Here is an 18,848-nt window from a genome sequence, read left to right on the forward strand (position 1 = left end):
AGTCATCTTAGTTTGTCCTGCCAACACTTTCCTCTCTGAGTAATACCAAAGACTCTACCAGACCTCAAACTTCTCAGCTTTGCTATTTTTCATAGCCACGAACATGTCTTGATATTCTCAGTATCAAATCTTGACCTTACATGACATAGTTTTATAAGTGGAGTACCAGAATTTACCAAATTTCACCTTTACAAAGGCCTGGGTAGACTTATAAAATGAATATAAAATGGATGTCCCATTTTATTTTTTCCACATACTTTTAAAAGCAATCTATTCTTACAAACAAAAAAAGTGTATCTACTAGCCAGACTCAGCACTATAAAAAGTATATACAAGTAACTATATAAGTAAATGTACATGAGGCCTGGTGAAGAAAGGCCATTAGACTGAAAACAGGGAAATATGGGTAAACAATGAATCCTGCATTTAAGTGGTCTAACTTAAATGCTGTTTAGTTAACAATCAGATAATCATGAAAATATTTAAGTGTTAAAGTAGCAATAAGACGATTAAGATTTCTTCATACAAAAAAGAGAAAATTAAACTAAAACACCCATACCCATTACTCCATTTCATATGTATTAAACAAGCAGTATGGAAATATTTAAAATAATTTATATTATTTGAAACTTTTTATATGACTTCTTTCATAAAAGACTGATTTTTTTTGAGAGGTCTTTATTGACCACACTCAGAACTAGGAACTTTTTTCCTAGAGTAATTTTCTTTATTCCACTATGCAGACAGAAATTTTTCTAAGGAGGAAGCTACATACAATTATCCTGATAATGTGCACAGAATTAAAGATTCAAAAATAAATTAAAATGTACACACACAGTTGTCTTTTTACAGTTTGTAGTTTATCTTTAGATTCAGAGCCCTGTGTATGAATCACCCAGGAGAGTTAAACTCAGCTCTACTTTAAGAATCATCCATTTGCCAATGGCATGTATTTCTCAGAGTCTTATTTCCAAATATTACACTTGAGAATGAATGATATTTAGGAAAAAAATTAAAAATCTTACCTTCAAAAACTCTGAATGCTTTCTTGCAGCTTGGTAGAGGCCATTTAGCAGAACTGGAGTTTTGAAAGCTTTCCTGTAGATTCAAATATTCCATAGGGAAAAAAGATCTGGTAGAGTTATTCAGATCTACAATAATTAAGAGGAAAGAATGCATACATCATTGCTCTAAATAAAGCGAAAATTTGCATAAATTTATACAAAATAAAAATGCCATATCTACTGTGTAATCCTTTTTCTGATTATAACATCTAATTTTCTTTTAAAATGACATTTACCCAAGCATTTCCATGTATAGCAAGAGCAAGTCTTAAACATTCTGTTTCTTTGGAAAAAAAATTAGAAAAGCTGATGTCAGTTTCTGGCAAAATGATATATTTAAGAAATCAAGCTATTTAACTTATAAAACTATGATGACCTCTATGAATAAAAATTATATCCATAAAAGTGACTGTGGTATGAATTCTCAGTTCATATTGCTTTTTGTTTAACACCCCCACTCAGTAATAGTCAGTAATGCAAAGAAAGGGGAAGAGTCTGAAATTTTTTTGAGATTTTTAAAAATACTTTGGATTAACAGGAACTAAGAAAACATTTGTAGGATGATTCATGACACATTGGAGGAGTTGGCATTATGTACTAATCTCAATAAATCAACATTTTCTCAGGGCATAATTTGGGGAAATACCTTCATGATTGCAACCCAAAACTGCCAAACTAATCTATCCATAGCAGTGCAATGGAAAACAATTTAAAATCAACAATATTTTCCTGCCATAGAATTGATCTGCTGATAACAAACAGGGTTGCTAAGCTAGTAGTTAACAGGAAAAACTTCAACCCCTGCCCATGAAACCCCTGCCCAATTCGTGTCTCCAAACCAAGAAGGCTCCAGATAAATACCAACAGCAGCTGCTACCAAATTCTTTCTGCACCTTCAAAAAAGAAAAGACATTCCCGGGTTTTTTGAGAAGGCTTGTGTTTAATTACTTTATGTGGCCCACTGTAATGGTACATACTTTTCTTATAATAACTATTTTATGAAAGGATAAAATCTTTTTCTCTGGCAAATTTAAGAAAGCTAAGCTTTTTGTGAGCAGGATCCAAAAAGAAGAAAAAAATTCCAAATACCTTTGGTTCCAGTAGCTTTTTCTGTGTAAGGGGAAGACAGCAGATTTGAAGTAAAAACTCTATGCTGGTCTTACTCTAAAATTATCCTTTATTTCACCATGTCACAATGCAGGTGGAATGAGGTTACACAATACATGAAGAACACAGAAATCTTCAAATCTTCTGTCTCATTATGTGAAAATAGAGCTACTGCACATATAAACTGCTGTCACTGAAGCAGGAAAGGCCATTTTCTCTCCTAAATGTAAAATGAACAAACTGTGTATTTTTCAGTAGTGTTTTTAAAATTTTTATGGGAAGAGCTTTATATGCTACTGAACATATTTGGATTAAGTACTATTCAGATTCAGGCTTCTGATGAGACTCTGCTTGCCTCTCACAGCATAGACAGAGAACATTTTAATTTCCTGCTACAGACCATAGAAATCAACACAGTTCTTTCAATTTTATTGTCCAAATTTAAATACTGAAACCTCTTTTCAGAAAAGGGAGTGCTGACAAGTCCTACGGGTTTCTAGAAAGCTGCTTGGCTAGGCTTTCACTGAAAGATCCCCTCAGGCTGGCCAGGTCACCCATCTTTCTGTACGTACATGACTCCTCCCCTGCCATGTGCCTGGACCTCCCTTGCACAACCACTACCCTGAATCTGCATTCCTCCAAAGTGGTGGATTTATTGTACATGAGTGTCAGATCTGGCCCTTCTTGGAAACAACATAAATGAAACTTTGTATGAATGAAAGTGTAGAAGATCACTCTTTCCTGGTAAGTGAAGCATTTAAAAGATACTTGGTAATTTGGAAGTTACTTGGTGCAATCAGCTCAAAAGCTGATGTCTCAGGTGTATCCTGGGCACCCTATCATCTGATCAGATGTGAGTTTATCCTGACGGGAGAAGGGCTTCTAAGAAGGCATTTAAGAAAGATGGGAATGCATGGTAAACACTATCAGAGCAACCTATCTGGATTGGAACTCAAGCTTAAGGGATTCTGTAAAAAAGGCCCAGTTGATCAAGGCAACCAGCCAGAGGAAGTACCCTCATGAGTCAAATCTGGCTTTGTGGCTCCCAGTTAAACATTTTTTTTCTCCATAACTGATGGATAATCGACCTGTTAGCCTTTTTTTTTTTCAATGTTACATGCATCCTTCTGTTGCACTTATGTTCAGTCTGCAAAACTGTACAAGCTAAGAAGTGAACTTCTGAATAGATCCTTAATTGTTTTTCTTTTTGATATATCTTTGTAAAATAAATGCACATACACAAATGGAAAGCTGCAGAATGCATCCAAAATAAATTAATGAGGGAAATAAGACATCCCAGCTGCAGCATTAGAGAAGTATGTAAAGAGTACTAGCAGCTTTGCTTTGCTGCTTGCACAAACCTATAGTAGCAGTGACTTTATCATAACTTTAAAAAGGCTTAATAAATCTTCTGAGTGAAAAAAAAATTACTATACTTTACATTGCTCTGGCACCATCACTCTTCTTAATGTGCTGATTTTACTAATTTCTCTAAGGATATGGTATAATCATCAATACCACTTGGTTCATTTAAAAGCTGCTCAGTATGTTACACACTGGAAAATTTCAAAATATTTTTCTAAATATAGATAATAAAACAAAGCTAAATTAGCATAGCTACTTTTAAATATATTGCTAAGTCAAGCATATATTGCTATACACTGCACAGCAATATACAAATAGCTGCTGATTTCTCTCATCTGAAGTTGTTAATACTAAATATCTTATACATTGTTATGGTTCTCTATTTATAGTAGACTCTGTTTACATATCTAAGACACCGTATTTCCTCCTTAGTCACATAAATCCTTTTCCTCAAAAAAGCTACACACCTATTTAATATTTTAACAGAGTGGGTGAGGTTGAATGGGATGTCTTGAGAACAACTAGTCCAACCTGCTCAAGCAGGGTTAGCTATGCAGGTGCCCAGAACCAGGTCCAGCTGGGTTTTGATGGGTACTCCACAGCCTCTCTGACCATCCTGTTTGACCACCCTCCCATGAAAGAAAGTGTTTTCTTGTGTACAGATGGGATCTCATGTGTTTCAGTTTGTGCCCAATGCCTCTTGTGCTTGAAGTGAGCACCACTCAGAAGAATCTGGCTCCTTCTTCTTCACTCCCTCCCACCAGGCATTTTTACACATTGTATGTTAAGTACTTAAAGGCTACAAATAATCCTGGTAGTAATCTCACTTAGATGACTGTAATGTGTTGAAAAGTTTTGCAAATACATTTTAGGAAGCATCTTTATTCTCCCTTTGTGCTCTACCAGTAGTATTTTTCTCCAGCAAATCTGCTAAATAGCTTTTTAAAAATTTAAATAGCCCTAGAAAAAGCTAACTCTCTATCAGTGAAACACACTTCATCGGTACATCAAATTGAAGGGAGCATCAAACATTAGGGAAATGAAATGAGAACAGCTTGAAATCTCTATACACCAGACAGGCAGGTGGTTGAGAGTGCTCAGGCTGCAGCTTTCCATCCACTTCCTCTGCTGCAGTGCAGTCAATGCAGGGATAGCCAGTCTCTATCCCTGACCACCAGCAGCTGCTCAGTGAATCATCCTGGGGCAATAGGTTCGTGTGAAAAATGCCTCCTTCCCACCCAAATCAGTTCTTATTTACCCCAGTCAGTTCCTCAAACTGACCCGCCATCAAATCATACAAAGTTATGCCTGTACAAAGGCAGAGTCTGTGCACAACCAGAAACAGAAGGTGGGCAGCTCTGCTGATCAATGTGAAGTCCTACTTCAGTCTGCATCCCTAACCTGTCATCACAGCACTTACAATAGCTTAAAGAGGATCACTGCAAGATCTCTGTAGCATCTAAAATGAAACAAACACTTCTGCATGGCTGAGTCATTCCATTACTTTGTGATCTGTCTATGCACAGTTTTAAGTGCTGTAAATGACCTAACTCCAGATGCCACAGTGCAATTTTATCAATGGTACTTGAATCGACCATATAAGCTTTGGACATAAAAGACTGACTCATGCTGTTCCAGATATTCTATCTGCAGGACTACTTACCCTCTTCTATTTCTATACCCAATATGACATCAAACACCCCCTACCCACCATATTTTCCTACTGTTAAGGTTAAGGAACACTAGAAATGAGGGTATAAGAGGCCAGGATGGGAGATTTAAGAAAATTACCAAGAGTTCTGCCAGCCTTTATTTTCACTTGTGTCCAAATTTAATGTCATAAATGAAAAGAGCATTTTTTGGTGTGCCATTAAGCTAGCAATTTTAAAAACATTTTCCCAGTACGATAGTTTGAAAAATGTTTATTATGTTTGGAGCCTGTTATTATTTAGGAAGAAGAAACCAAAGAAATACAAAATATCAGAATCTCACTTCTAAAATAAAAAGTTTAGAAGTACAGTGCCTGAATAACTTTTTGACACTGAAGAGAGCCTGCATGGAATGGTCCTAGGAGGAGTTACATGGAAAGAAAACCTTCCAGTGGATTAACATTACCAGAATTTGCTCTGCATGCATACAGGAAGGAAAATTACCAGTATTTTTCTATGTGTAAAAAACTTTCATTTTTACCTGTTTGGAAAAATACTCTGGCAATTGTACTGCGACACAGTGGACATGGAGTGCTGGTTGGATTGTCTTTGGCAAGCATCCTTAAGCAAGGTTCACAAAAGATATGGTGGCATGGATAGCACATGTAAGGATTGAAATAAACATCCAGACACACAGCACAGAGATAGCTTTCTTTATCTCCTCTGAGTCCATGTTCATCATCTGTCTGCAGGTTATCATTTGCAGGCTGCAAGAAGAAAAAGAGAACATATTTTCACATTCAGGTCATAACTGGTTTTGATAAAGCAATCGTTCAGAAGGTCACTTTAAGTAGTGCTTAAGAAGATGGTACACACCGGTGATACTCTTAAATTTAATACAGGTTACTTTTAACAAGATGATGAAACATACAACAGGAATGTCAGAAAAAGTTCTCTGTGGGAAAGAAGAAAAATCACAAGACAGTAAAAAAAGGAAGTCATAAAACCAAAAAGGCTGAGTACAACTGTATTATCATCAGATTTCTTCTTTTAAAATGAATTTCAACAATTCATATGTAGCTGCATTACAAAAATCGTGGAAACACAGAATGGTTTGGGTTAAATGGGACCTTAAAGATCATCTAGTTCCTACCCTCCTGCCATGTGCAGGACACCTTACACTAGACCAGGCTGATCAGAGCTCCATCCAACCTGGCCTTGAATACTTCCTATAATGGTGCATCCACAGCTTCTCTGGGCAACCTGTTCCAGTGCCTCACCATCCTCACAGTGAAGAATTTTTCCCTAATAGCTAATCTAAACTTATCTTCTTGATGTTTGAAGTCATTCCCCCTTTACATGCCCTTGTAAATAGCCTCTCTCCATCTTTCTTGTAGCCCTTTCAAGTACTGGAAGACTACAATTAGGTCACCCTTAAGCCTTCTCCTTTCCAGTTTGTACAAACCAAATTCTCAGTCTTTCCTTGTTAGAGAGGTGCTCCATCCCTCTGATTATTTTTCTGGCTTGTCTGAACCTGCTCTAATAGGTCCATGTCCTTCCTGTGCTGGGACCCAGAGCTGGATGCAGCACTGCAGGTGGGGTCTCAGCAGAGCAGAGCAGAGGGGCAGAATCCCCTCCCTGGCCCTGCTGGCCGCGCTGCTTTGGATGCAGCCCAGGACACGTTTGGCTCTCTGGGCTGTGAGTGCCCATGGCTGGGTCACGTCCAGCCTCTCACCCACCAGCACCCCCAAATCCTTCTCTCAGGGCTGCTCTTGATCCCTTCATGCTTCAGCCTGTACTGATATCAGGGCTTGCTCCAACCAGGTGTAGTGTATTTCACTTGGTCTTATTAAACCTCATGAGATTCCTGTATACCCACTTTTTGAGCTTGTCCACATCCCTCTGGATAGCATCCCATCCTTCAGGTGTGAAAATACCTTTACTTTGCCAAGAAAGGCAAAACAAAATAAAAATCTCTAAAAATAAAACTGTGGATTTTTCTGCTTTTGAACAGTAATTTGTGAAGGCCATGTTCCAAAAAGAATGAGTTCGAAACAAGCTGCAACTTTATTACTACAAAGCACAATATAAACATTAGAGTAGAAAGCCTAGGAACTTCTAACATCTTTGGTGACTGCTTGCTTTGGTCAGCACATATGCTTCAAATTTACTTGCACTCATATATTTGTAGGAAGACATAGTTGGACTTCACAAATGGTGCATATCCCATATGAATGTAACAACTTGTGTATATTGCCATGTTCCTGCTTTGCTCTTGTAAGATGACTAAACCTTTCCAAGTAATCTGAAAAATCTGGTATTAATAGCACCCAGGGTTTTTGACTGTCGTGATTAATGAATGGTACTCCTCAATTTAGTGCTCCCACTGAGACTCTCCAAAACATGTGCCACTCACTTGCTCCCCCTCCCCTCTGCAGAGGGCTGGAGAGGAGAATTGGAAGCACAAAAGGTAAAGATCACAGGCTGAGATAAGAACAATTTACTGGGAACGGCAATGAGATGAGAAAATTAACAGTAACAGCAACAACACTAATGGCAGAAAGTATAAGAAAAAACCCCATTATTGCTCACTGTGGAAACTCCTGAGAATAGATAATACCCCACTGGTCCCTCTGGCTCAGAACTGGCACCATGCTTACTCAACTGGAAGGAAGCCCTTCTCTCCCTTCCCCTGACCCCAGCAATGACCTGAGGTAGAATAGAACAATCTTCCAGGTCCTAGCCATGTTCCCTCCTGGCTGCTGCAAAAGTTAACACTATCCTGATTAGAATGAGGATATTGGCTTAAAGAAAAAAAAAATTATCTTTATGGGAACCGGTCAGGAGAAATTTACCATGCTCTACCGCCTCTATCCATCTTCTTTGTTTCTGGTTTTCTCTTTCACAGCTCACAGAACCCATTACAGTCCAATATCCAAGAGACCCACCAGGAAGAACAAAGACAGAAGCATATCAGACACTGCTGAGTGTCAAAACTCTTCTCTCATGCCCCTTATTTTTGCAGTGGCTGAGCCAGTGGCAGTGGAGGCCAAGGGGCCAAAGAGCTCCGGAGCAGGAGAGGCCCGTTGGTGGGCCAGCTCAATAGTTTAACATCACCCCCAGGCTCAGAGTGGGAAAGAAAGCCTCCCCCATCAGGCTTTGTGGTTCTATGCAGATTTGGTCTGTGTGGTTGGCTGGTTGACCATACACACCTTTTACCTCTTAAAAGGTTGTAATGCAGTAAGTTCTCCACTCCAGGTTCCCCCCATTGGCCCTTGCCCCTCGCCACTCCCCCAGAGCTTCCCCATTGGCTCCCATTCCCTAGCCTGCCTTTGTAGTGCCCTCATGCCCTCATATCACTAATCCCTGATGCTTGCCCTGCTCCTGCATAAAACCCTGGACCCTGCATTGTTCTGGGCTCTTTGTCACTGGATCCCTTCACAGTGTGGCTGCTGTGAACCTCTGTCTGTGGGACTCTATACAAGGAACCCCTCCTGACTCTTTGCCTCTGGTAACGCATGAGCTATCCAGCCTGAGTGTGTGTGCTTTCATGCCTCTATTGGCACAGGTGTGAAAGTTAGCCTGCTGGCATGCTACATGGCACTGCTGGAGCGATCCCTTCCCAGGAATGCTTTTGGGAAAACATGGTGACCTCTCCACCGACCACTGCACCGCGTTACCTTACTCTAAACTCCCAATACTTGCATCCCCTGTCCAGCTGGGGTGGGAAGGGATAGAGAAGCTTTGGTGGGTGCCCGGAGTCCAGCCAGGGTCAACCCACAACACTACATATTACAGAGGCCACTTTTGACACTCATAGGCCATCACAGACCACTACTGCCTGACACTGGTACTAAAAGTTAATGACAATTGTTAATATTGGTAATATTGTGGTTACTGTAGATATGGGAATCTCTAGGTGTTTCAGAGAAGATTACATTTATGGCTTACTGGTTTGGATTTCTGTGTCTCTCATTACTCCCAAAGAGTATCTCTCTCTGTGGGAGATACTGAACTCTGCAAATAGTGATTAAGTCCTTAACAGTATGGCTACTGTGAAATGCACTAAAAACACAGAGCGTAAGTATTTAGCCAGGATTTATCAGTTCTGGATAAACACTTGTCCTTTCATTCTGTGTCAGCCTTTGCATTGCACTTTCCAGGATATTACGTGCCAAGAGGGCTTGTAAATTCTGACCTGCTGTGCCAAAAATGCACGGAGATAGTTTGGGTTTAGCACTGTGCCCAAATACAAGCTCTTGTACAACCATGAATGTCAGTAACTGTGTGTCTCTAACCTTAGAACTTACCACTCCAGCTTGATTTTCTCCACTTGACAGGGTCCCAGAAAACTTCAGTGTGTACGGAAATTTACTACAGAGGCAAGTAGGTTGTACTGATAAGCAGGCAGCATAGATCTGGCTGGACTAACATCCACAGAAGCTAGTCACAGACAGCAACAGCTTGGGACCATTACTTCCAGCTCCATGCTGTAGGAAATGCTGTTAGAGCAACGTTAAATACTAGAGTATTACAGCTCTCAGTAAAACTGTTTAACTCAGACCGTCTCTGCACTTACAGCAGAGAAAACTCTCACCAGAACAGAATGGCAAAGGGTAACAGAATTGATTACAGCTAAGTAATTTTAGAATGAAGGAAGCTTCATAATACCATTTCTTTGTAAAAAAAGGGGAAAATAATTTGGCGGAGAAAGTGAGGAAAGTAATCTCAGGTAATTACAGGACAGATGACTTCAGCAGAAATTAGGAAACACTAATACATTGTGAAAATAACAGTCCCCTCCAACCCTGCCACATGAGCTTGCCAGTGCTGGGTTAGTGTTTGCACTTGATGATCTTAAAGGTCTTTTCCAACCTAAATGACTCTCTGATTCTATGTAAGGTCAAAATCATAATTAAAATCTAGCACAAAACCAAAATATGCGGAAGAGCAAGCTCTTGCTGACTGGTTTTGAAGAGCACTGTTTGGAAAGAAAATGGGTACAGAGGAGCTGACAACAACATAAATGTCTTACATAAAGCAATTAAGTAAATAAGAGAGCTAGAGGCAAAACGGCTGAGGACTCAAGGGTAATGGTTGGTTCTGAGACAGGTTTGTAATCATGGTAAGATGAACAGACAGGGGTATCTCAGAACCAATTGCAATTAGAAAGATCAAAACTATTCTAATGTGCAAACAATATCTAGTTAAGAGTAATTTTCTTAGTGGAAGAGATGTCTTTTCCACGCCTTTGTGACCCTTTTCAAAAGACCTATGTAGGCACATGGCATTATTCAGTACTGCAAAGCTAAAACCAGAGGAACTTTTTTATGCAAGAAGATAATGCACAATAATTTAAACAACCATTATTTTTTGGTTTGCAATTATGTGGTGCCTATGCATTACTAGAGTCACGGCTTTAGTGTATGAGAACTTTACAAGCATAAACCAGAATGGTTTTCTTACAGGATTATAGTACAAACAAAATTGAGAAAGGACATGTAAACATCAAGGACAGTAAAACCTTGAAAGCAAAACTATTCCTCCTAAGAAATGAAGGAAAGGTAAGAGCCTTTCATCTTCGCACGTTGATTGGGAACTGCTAATATGGATTTGAGAGTAACCCCTGATATTTCACTGGTTGGATATCTGAAGGACATTAACAAAAGAAAAGAGAGGAACAGTGGATCAACTTCTGCTTGAGAAGCCTCCAAAACATGTTAAGTAACATGGAGTCTAACACAGCGGTGGTTGAGAAGTGGCATGAGGGCATTAAATACAGATATTGGAGCTTGTGAGAACTCACTGCTACTGGACTGCAATGAAGTATTTGATTGAGTTCCACATTCAGAAAGAACACATGCACCACTGAGTAACGTTATATTTAATGTATGATTTATCTGTAATAATGTGAAAGACCTAGACCTAGCAGTTATAGACACTTACAAGAAAAGATTTTGTAAGAATGCTATCAGTAAAAGGAAGTTCAGAGTAAAACCTGGAAGTATGATCAGAACAGTGGTAAAATCAAATAAAGCACATAGGACATCTGACAACGATGCCCCATTATGAATAAAAAAAACTTGCAAAACCCTTCATTTTAAACTGACCTATTCAGAATGCTTTGTAAGCTCAAAAATGTCCACAGCTGAAAGGAATGATGACTGAGGAAAAATCAGTTTTATATTTCATATGGTTATCCTGCAAAGAAAACTGCCTCTAGAATGATTTGCAACTCTCAACCAAACTTTTTATTCTTCAGTTATAATGCAGAATCAGAATCATACACCTCAGGTCTGAAAAAGTAAGAAAGCGTGAGTATCGATACTGTTTTGTACAAAAACAGAACAAAAAGAAATAAATGCTTCTTTGTTGCTGCTGGACAAAAATATTAGTAGGTTTAGTCTGGTTTCCAACAAGAAAGTAGCTTATAGGAGTGCCATGTCTATCCATACATCAGATTGTCCCACAAGAGCTTTTGAGCCTCTCAGTCAATTGCAAAAAAACCTGGCACAAGGGTTATGACATCAGGTACACTGCTTCCAGAAAATATCTTAAAATTGATAGGTATATTGAGTACAGGGACTGAAATGACTGTCATTGTTATAGGGAAGTCTTTAAGTGCTCTGTTGCTTCAAACAGAATTTATCTAGCCTTATTTCTGTAAATAAATTAGTGATTTTTAATGGAATTTCAAAAGTAAACTCAGAAAAAAAAATCCAATATTAAAATGCAGAAAAACCCTACCAAAAATTTTTGCTAGCTATACTAGCAGAAGTTCTTCCAAATTAGGCCATAAGGTATGCCAGGGTTTGTATGCCTGTGAACACCGTTTCAGTTTACTGGTATAATGAATACAAAAGGACGTATTTTGAGGTGTTTGGCAAAACTAAGGTTGAAACATATAAATCATAATAGGGTAGAGATATCAATGCCCATGGCTTAAACATCTTTACAAATCAATAATTGAGTCTAAACTCCCTTCACTCTAAATTTCTCCCCATACAACATTTCAGAAAAACTCAAAGGCAAGCCAAAAACTTCAAAGCAGAGCCAAGCAGCTGAGGCAGCTCTGTGGAGCTATCTATTGCCATGTCCTCTATTCAAAATCACAGAACCACAGGATGGGTCAGGTTGGGAGAGACCACAGTGGTTCTTTTCTATCAACCTCCCTTCCCCAGCAGGGTCATTCCAGAGCACATGGCACAGGACTGTGTCCAGACAGTTTTTGAGTATCTCCAGTGAGGGAGACTCTATCAACTCTCTGGGCAACCTGTTCCAGTGCACAGTTATCTACAAAGTACAGAAGTTCTTCCTCATGTTCAGGTGGAACTTCCTGTGCATTAGTTTCTGCCCATTGCCTCTTGTCCTATTGTTCAGCACCTCTGAGAAGAGCCTGGATCCATCCTATTGACACCCTCCTGTCAGACACCTGTGTACATTGATAAGGCGCCCCCTCAGTCATCTCTTCGAGGCTGAGCAGGACCAGTTCCTCAGCCTTTCTGTGTAAAAGAGATGCTCCAGCTCTTTAATCATCTCTCTAACCCTCCACTGGACCCACTCCAGGAGCTCCATGTCTCTCGTCCTGAGAAGCCCAGAACTGGACACAGCACTCCAGGTGAGGTCTCACCAGGGCTGAGTACAGGGGCAGGATCACCTTCCTCCACCTGCTGGCAATGCTCTTCCTAATGCACCCAGGGTAGCCTTCTTGGGCAGTGCTAGCTCATTCAGACTCACTCTTCTGCATTTGGGGTTGGTAAAGTGCTCTAGGGGAAACAACTGAAAGACTTTTTTTCATTATTTTTCTAGAGAAATTTCTTTTTAGAGCTAAGAAGCTAACAGTGGTATTTATTTGGATGTTGGGTTGATTTGGTTATATATTTTTTTTTTCATTCAGCTTCATTTAGAAGTTGCCTTAGGCATTGGAATTGTTCATCAAGCACAAATACAGGTTGGATGGAGCTCTGAGTGACCCAGTCTACTGAGTGGCATCCCTGTCCATGGAAAAGGATTGGAACTAGATGATCTTTAAGGTCCCTTCCAACCCAAAGCATTCTATGATCTTGTGTGATTAAGTGCATTGTAGACCAAGGCTTCAAAGGCAACTACTGATAGGACACATATACTAGAGTGTCTTAAAAAAGAAAAAGAGTATAAAAGGCCCGAGACACAACAAGTTAACCAACTTGTTTCAATGAAATATTTTTACTTTGTCAGGAGATAAAGGCTTATTCAGTGAAGAAGTGGGGAAAAAAAAAAACTCAGAAAAAACAAAGGGGAAGAAATGATCTAATATATTTTCTTTTTATTCCTGTACATACCTCACAGAAAAAGAGAAACAACTATTCTAATTTATTGCTGATTCATATTGTTTTAATCAAGTTAAAACAGGCCAGACAGAATTGTTTCTTGTGCTAGATATTGTACATGGGTATTATGCACTTATCCCCTTTCTTTCCAAGCATCTTACATAATATACTTCAGTTTCTTATCATGATGGATTTGAAATTATTTAAGCATTTTTTGTTATGCAATCTATTTAATCTCTGCAGTTCCTTCTATTGAGTAAATGAGCCTTTAGGCTTTTGAAATATACATCTAAACCAGCAGCTCTACATATTAATACCCTTTTGGAAATTTCTCTTGGAAGAATCATATTTATTGTTAAGGAACACCTGTAAACACAGCTTTTATGAAAATATCTTGAAGATCCCTGCAACTACTTCATAGACTTACAACAAAGTTTTATTCCTATTAAAATAATTCAATTATAAAGATGAATTGAGAGATAGGCCACTGGAAAAAATATTACTCAAAGTTCTTGTACCACAATCATCTAAACACTTTAATATTTATAATCATCCTTAACTAGTATATAAGAAATTAGTAGCATGTTACAAGCTTATCTTCATTTTCATTTTGCATTTCATACAACACGTACACAGTTTATACAGGCATTTAAGAAGACGATGTAAGCATTATAGCTAAGTGGCAGATGAAGATTTCCACCAAAAATAAAGATCCAGGCACAGCTATTAGTGTGACTAGATCTAAGAATAAAGCAAATATGAACAATTATTCATCTTTATTGTAACCGCTATTTCAAACAAAGAGAAGGAAAATTCATTCAGGCCCAGAGGCCTGCAGAAACTTCTCTGAATTTCCTAGAGCCCTGGTATGATGTCTCAATGATAGACAAAAGGATCTGTTGTAACAACTTCTTCATTTTTTTACAGAAGTTGTAGGGAAGAAAAGGCAATTATTCTTCCTCCTTATGGTACTATAGACCTCCTTTGCATTTTGGAAACTGAAAGGATGCAGAATTGGCACTATCATGAGTGCTAAACATTCTACTCAGTTTTACAAACATATTTGAACTGGAAGGTCAAATTAGAGTCCTAAAGAAGTAAATGAACTGCCAGAACAATTGTTTTTTGTTAGTTAGAGCAAAACAGTTGCTATCTATACCTGAAGTCCTCCTCTCCAGTACACTGAGAGTACAACTCCTCTCTAGTACAAACTTGTAGTTGTTCTTGTTCCTGGTAAAAAGATGAAGTCCTGTCAATTTACATACACAGTGGGCTGGATAATCAATAAAATATTTTGGCTTAAATATTAATTTTATACCTGCAAAAACAGCATTTTTTTTAAATTTTAGCAAAAAGATTTGCAGCACTGAAATAACAGACAAGTGCATATTTCTAAATACTTTTTCTAGGATTTGTGTGAATGTATACACTATTACTTTTAGGGAAAACGCTCATAACGGTATGTCTGTAAAAGAATGTCTTGAACAGTGCTGCTACATTTTGGCAGCTTTGCATAAGTATAGTATAGGAAAGAATGCAACTGAAATGCTTCTTGTCATTCGGTATAAATTTAAGGCAAATTACAGTGATGCATGACACAATCTGAGGTAGCAGCATACAACAGACCCTTAGTGAAGAATACCTACTCTTATCATTAACACAGGTCTCTTCCCCAGCACTATACAGCAGAAAGTGGAGGAGACAACATGCAAGAGTGTTGGTCAGATGTGGAGGTTTGCTACTTTTCTGAACAGCATTTATAAACTGTTTATACTCAGTGGGTCTCCACTTGTGGAACACTGCTTTCCAAAACAGTAAGATCAATGTACAGATTTTAAGTTTCCTACCAGTCTCAATGCTCCTGGTATTTCCCAGCTTCAAGGTAAAGTTCTTTCTACTCATAAAGTCTACAGTAACTACAAAGATTTGTCTGCTAGCAATGAGCAAAAAATCAACAAAATGAGAGTTACACTGAGTTTTTGGCTGCTAGATACAGTTACAGAAGACTTCTTACTGTTTTGGACGGAAAGATGAGTTTGCTGAACTGAACTCCCAGAACAGGCTTTTTCAAAAATGTCTTCAAATAATTTTTACACAAATTCCTCACTATTACTATGTAGCCATGACCATCCTTTCAGTCATCAGCTGTGGTGGTTACATGATCACTCAAATTTTATGAATACAGTAATAACATGTTTCCAACACAAGCTGGGGTAGAAGTGAGAAAATTCTTGCCTTTTATTCATCAGATAGAAGATAATTTAGTTAGGATTCATAACAACTATAACCAAAGGAGGTATTTAACCCAGATAAACTAACTCTGCTTTTATCTTTATTCAACAGGATGCGCATTATGGTACGACCAACTCTGACCCTTCATCTGGACACCTGTGGCATGTGACATCCTTCTGTATGGGCTGCGTGCCCACTGTGGGCCTTAGATTGAGCCTACTATTCACCCCAAAATCAAGAGTTATGAATCTGCAAGTATCCTCTGTTTCCACAAGTGAGGTATAGTTCATAAGATACCGCATAAAAAGAAAGATTCACCTAGTGAGATGAATCGCTTTAAAATAAGTTGTCCTAAAATTAGGAACCTAAAGCTATATTTAGACAATTAAAGGACTGTTCCAGTTTTCAAAAGTTTCCTTATCTGGCTGGAGCAACTGGGTGATCATCTTGCTTAGAACAATCAGGCCACCTTTATTTAAAGTGGGTTGACTAAGTTTATTAAAACCAGTTTAAATATTGATTACTGAAATCGATTCCATCACTAAACAGTGCTTGGAGTACAGCATTCAATTGCACTGAAGGAAAATTAAGACAAGCAAAGGGTTTCAAAAAAGAGTATCTCTGAGAAACTTAGGTGAAGGTAATCAGATTGCATCACTGTTGCTTCATTCTTTATACCTACTAAAATGACTATGGAATAATCCTAGCTTCATCACAATCAAATGTTTTAATTCACTTCTTATGCGGTTTGGAATGACTTGAAAAATTCACAGTTTTTCCTTAAAATGCAAACACACACATCACCAAAATACACAGGTATCTGTTTCTACTTAAAAAAATAAATCAGGAAAATTACATTAGATTTTCCATTACTACAAACTTACTGGAAGTACAAATCTGTTTGATTTTCTACAGAAGCTACACTGCTTTTCTGGAGATTTTCTCAAAGTTGTAAATGACATTTTTAAAAGTAAAAAATTATTTAAGGTTAAGACTCTAAGTGCCATCAACAAAGAGATCTTTATCTCCATTTTGATAACGTAATTATCTGACTCAGTAAAACTTGCAGTTTGTAATCCATCTGTAGTAGACATTGCAATGCAAAATTATAACAATAAACAACCAAAATACAAAAATGTTTCAGGTGTCCTCATGCAACAACAGAAAAAAAAAAAAGTCCCTTTTGTTCTTCTTTTTGTGTAACCCTTGGAAACTGATACTGAAACTTGATCCTGTGCTGTTGAGAAAAATAATCCAGGTGGACCTACAGTAACAAAACGCAGCACAAATGTTGTGTATATTGTTTTTTCTGACAAATAATATATAGATGCTCAGTTTGATTAATCCTTCTCTCCTCAATTCTACATCTTTATGATACTTTATCAGAAATATTATTATAAACTGTGCTTCTGTATCGGCAGTAGCCAGCAACAAGCACTACATTCTTACCTTGGTATTTTATTTGGCTATATCCAAAGTAATCCAAAAAGCAAATAAGCAAAAGCTTGTTTTCCTCAAATTTAATTGTTAGATGCCTCAACGTGAAAGTGCTAAAGATGAATGGATTCAAAGGGGTCAGCTGTCAGTATTCTGATACCTGAATAAATCCACTTTCCAAATACTTAAATTAAGCTCCTGTTATGTAAATCTTTTCTGCCTGATAAACAGAGCACTAATGATTGCTTACTTTTTATTTCATAGTATAAGTGAAAAATTTTACATGCATGCATCTTTCTGTAATTATTAGTAATTTCATACACATATCTGTAAACACTTCATTTCATACAGAGCAAACTACATTCCCTGAACAGGTATGAGACACTGACACTTTATTTTATGGAAGGCATAAATTTTCTGTGTTAAATAAGCAAGATATTGCACTCTACTTTATTTTCCCCAGATGTTATTTAAGAAGAAAGTGAGGCCATTTTAAATTTCCTTTCCATTTCCTTTCTCATGAGCCTTCCTACAAAAGCCTTGAGGGGTCTCAATAATGACCTCTGAAGATTTCAATCTTTTCTCTCTGCTACAGTGTAACTGTATATTTAAAAAAATACTGCAGATTTTTCTTCTAATGAAGTATCTCACAAAGCCTTTCAGAAACTGAGTATGAAAATCCACCATCCAAAAAAATATATCAGTGTGTAAAGCTTTTCTTTGGATTTGCAGGATACTGAAACAGAAAAATAATCTACTATTTCACATTTCTCTGCCTGGATTAAAAAAGTAGGCTGCAACTACAAATGTTGGTGCAACACACCAACAGAAAATTGAATTTTATCAGTTACTACTTACCTTTAAACAAAGACAATGTTACCATGAAATATGATTTGTGATCCTTAGATGAAGGCAAGATTCTTGTTTGAGGATTAACATTTTTCCAAAACATACCAGAAAAAAAATTCACCATAAGCATGATCATCTTCTCATGTCTAAAATGAATCTGAACCTTTGGATTTAGCTTAGCACTGGTACACTTTATCTAAAAAGCTTAATCGCTTGTGCAACAAATTGCCATCTACATTCATTAAAATTCTCACAATACATGGATTTACTGAATTGAATGCACTGCCCTATACTTCTTGTATTTGACCCAACTCAGATATATGACATAATGAATACTTGGATCTGGCTATGATGGCCAACATGCAAAATAATTAATCATCCGAGGACAAAGCACCTCAAAAAATTTCACTGCTGACATCCTAAAAATACTTGCAAGACTGACAACAAGAAGATATAAAAGCGTTAGGAAATTTGTTGAATCATAAAGAAAACTAGAACACATGGCTTTCATGTGAAGAACATTTCAAAATATACACAAGCAAAAAAGAACACCAGGAAGGGTTATTTCAGACTTACTGTTCTACATGGTGTAAAATAAACTGCAATTTATTTCTGTGGCAAAGTATTGTACTATAGTTTGATATTAGAATATCTATCCCCTTTCTGAAAAATTCAACAGATTTCTAACGCTGCCCACTACTGTTAACATATTAGTTAAATATTGTTTCATTTTTAATTATCTATACTGACATTAAGCAAAGACACTACTTCGTACTTCGCATTTAGTAGATGTCCTGGGTTGCAGTGTATTCTATTACCATCCCCATCAGCTGTTA

General features: G+C 37.7%; 1 protein-coding gene across 4 annotated transcripts in view; it reads right to left on the reverse strand.

The window, feature by feature from the left end:
• RNF180 (ring finger protein 180) overlaps nt 1-18,848 on the reverse strand; it is a 71,292-nt gene that overhangs the window by 15,903 nt on the left and 36,541 nt on the right. For all 4 annotated transcript variants that reach the window (XM_042028262.1, XM_042028261.1, XM_042028260.1 and 1 more), the window contains exons 5-6: nt 5,727-5,952; nt 1,026-1,151 (exon numbers count right to left, since the gene is read on the reverse strand). In XM_042028262.1, the coding sequence (XP_041884196.1) occupies nt 1,026-1,151; nt 5,727-5,952 (352 nt within the window). The remainder of the gene's footprint in view (nt 1-1,025; nt 1,152-5,726; nt 5,953-18,848) is intronic.

This window comes from Corvus kubaryi, unplaced genomic scaffold (genome assembly GCF_017639235.1).
Source record: "Corvus kubaryi isolate FWS band 111438036 unplaced genomic scaffold, C.kubaryi_AGA036_p1.0 37308, whole genome shotgun sequence".
In the NCBI taxonomy this organism is placed as follows: Eukaryota; Metazoa; Chordata; class Aves; order Passeriformes; family Corvidae; genus Corvus; species Corvus kubaryi.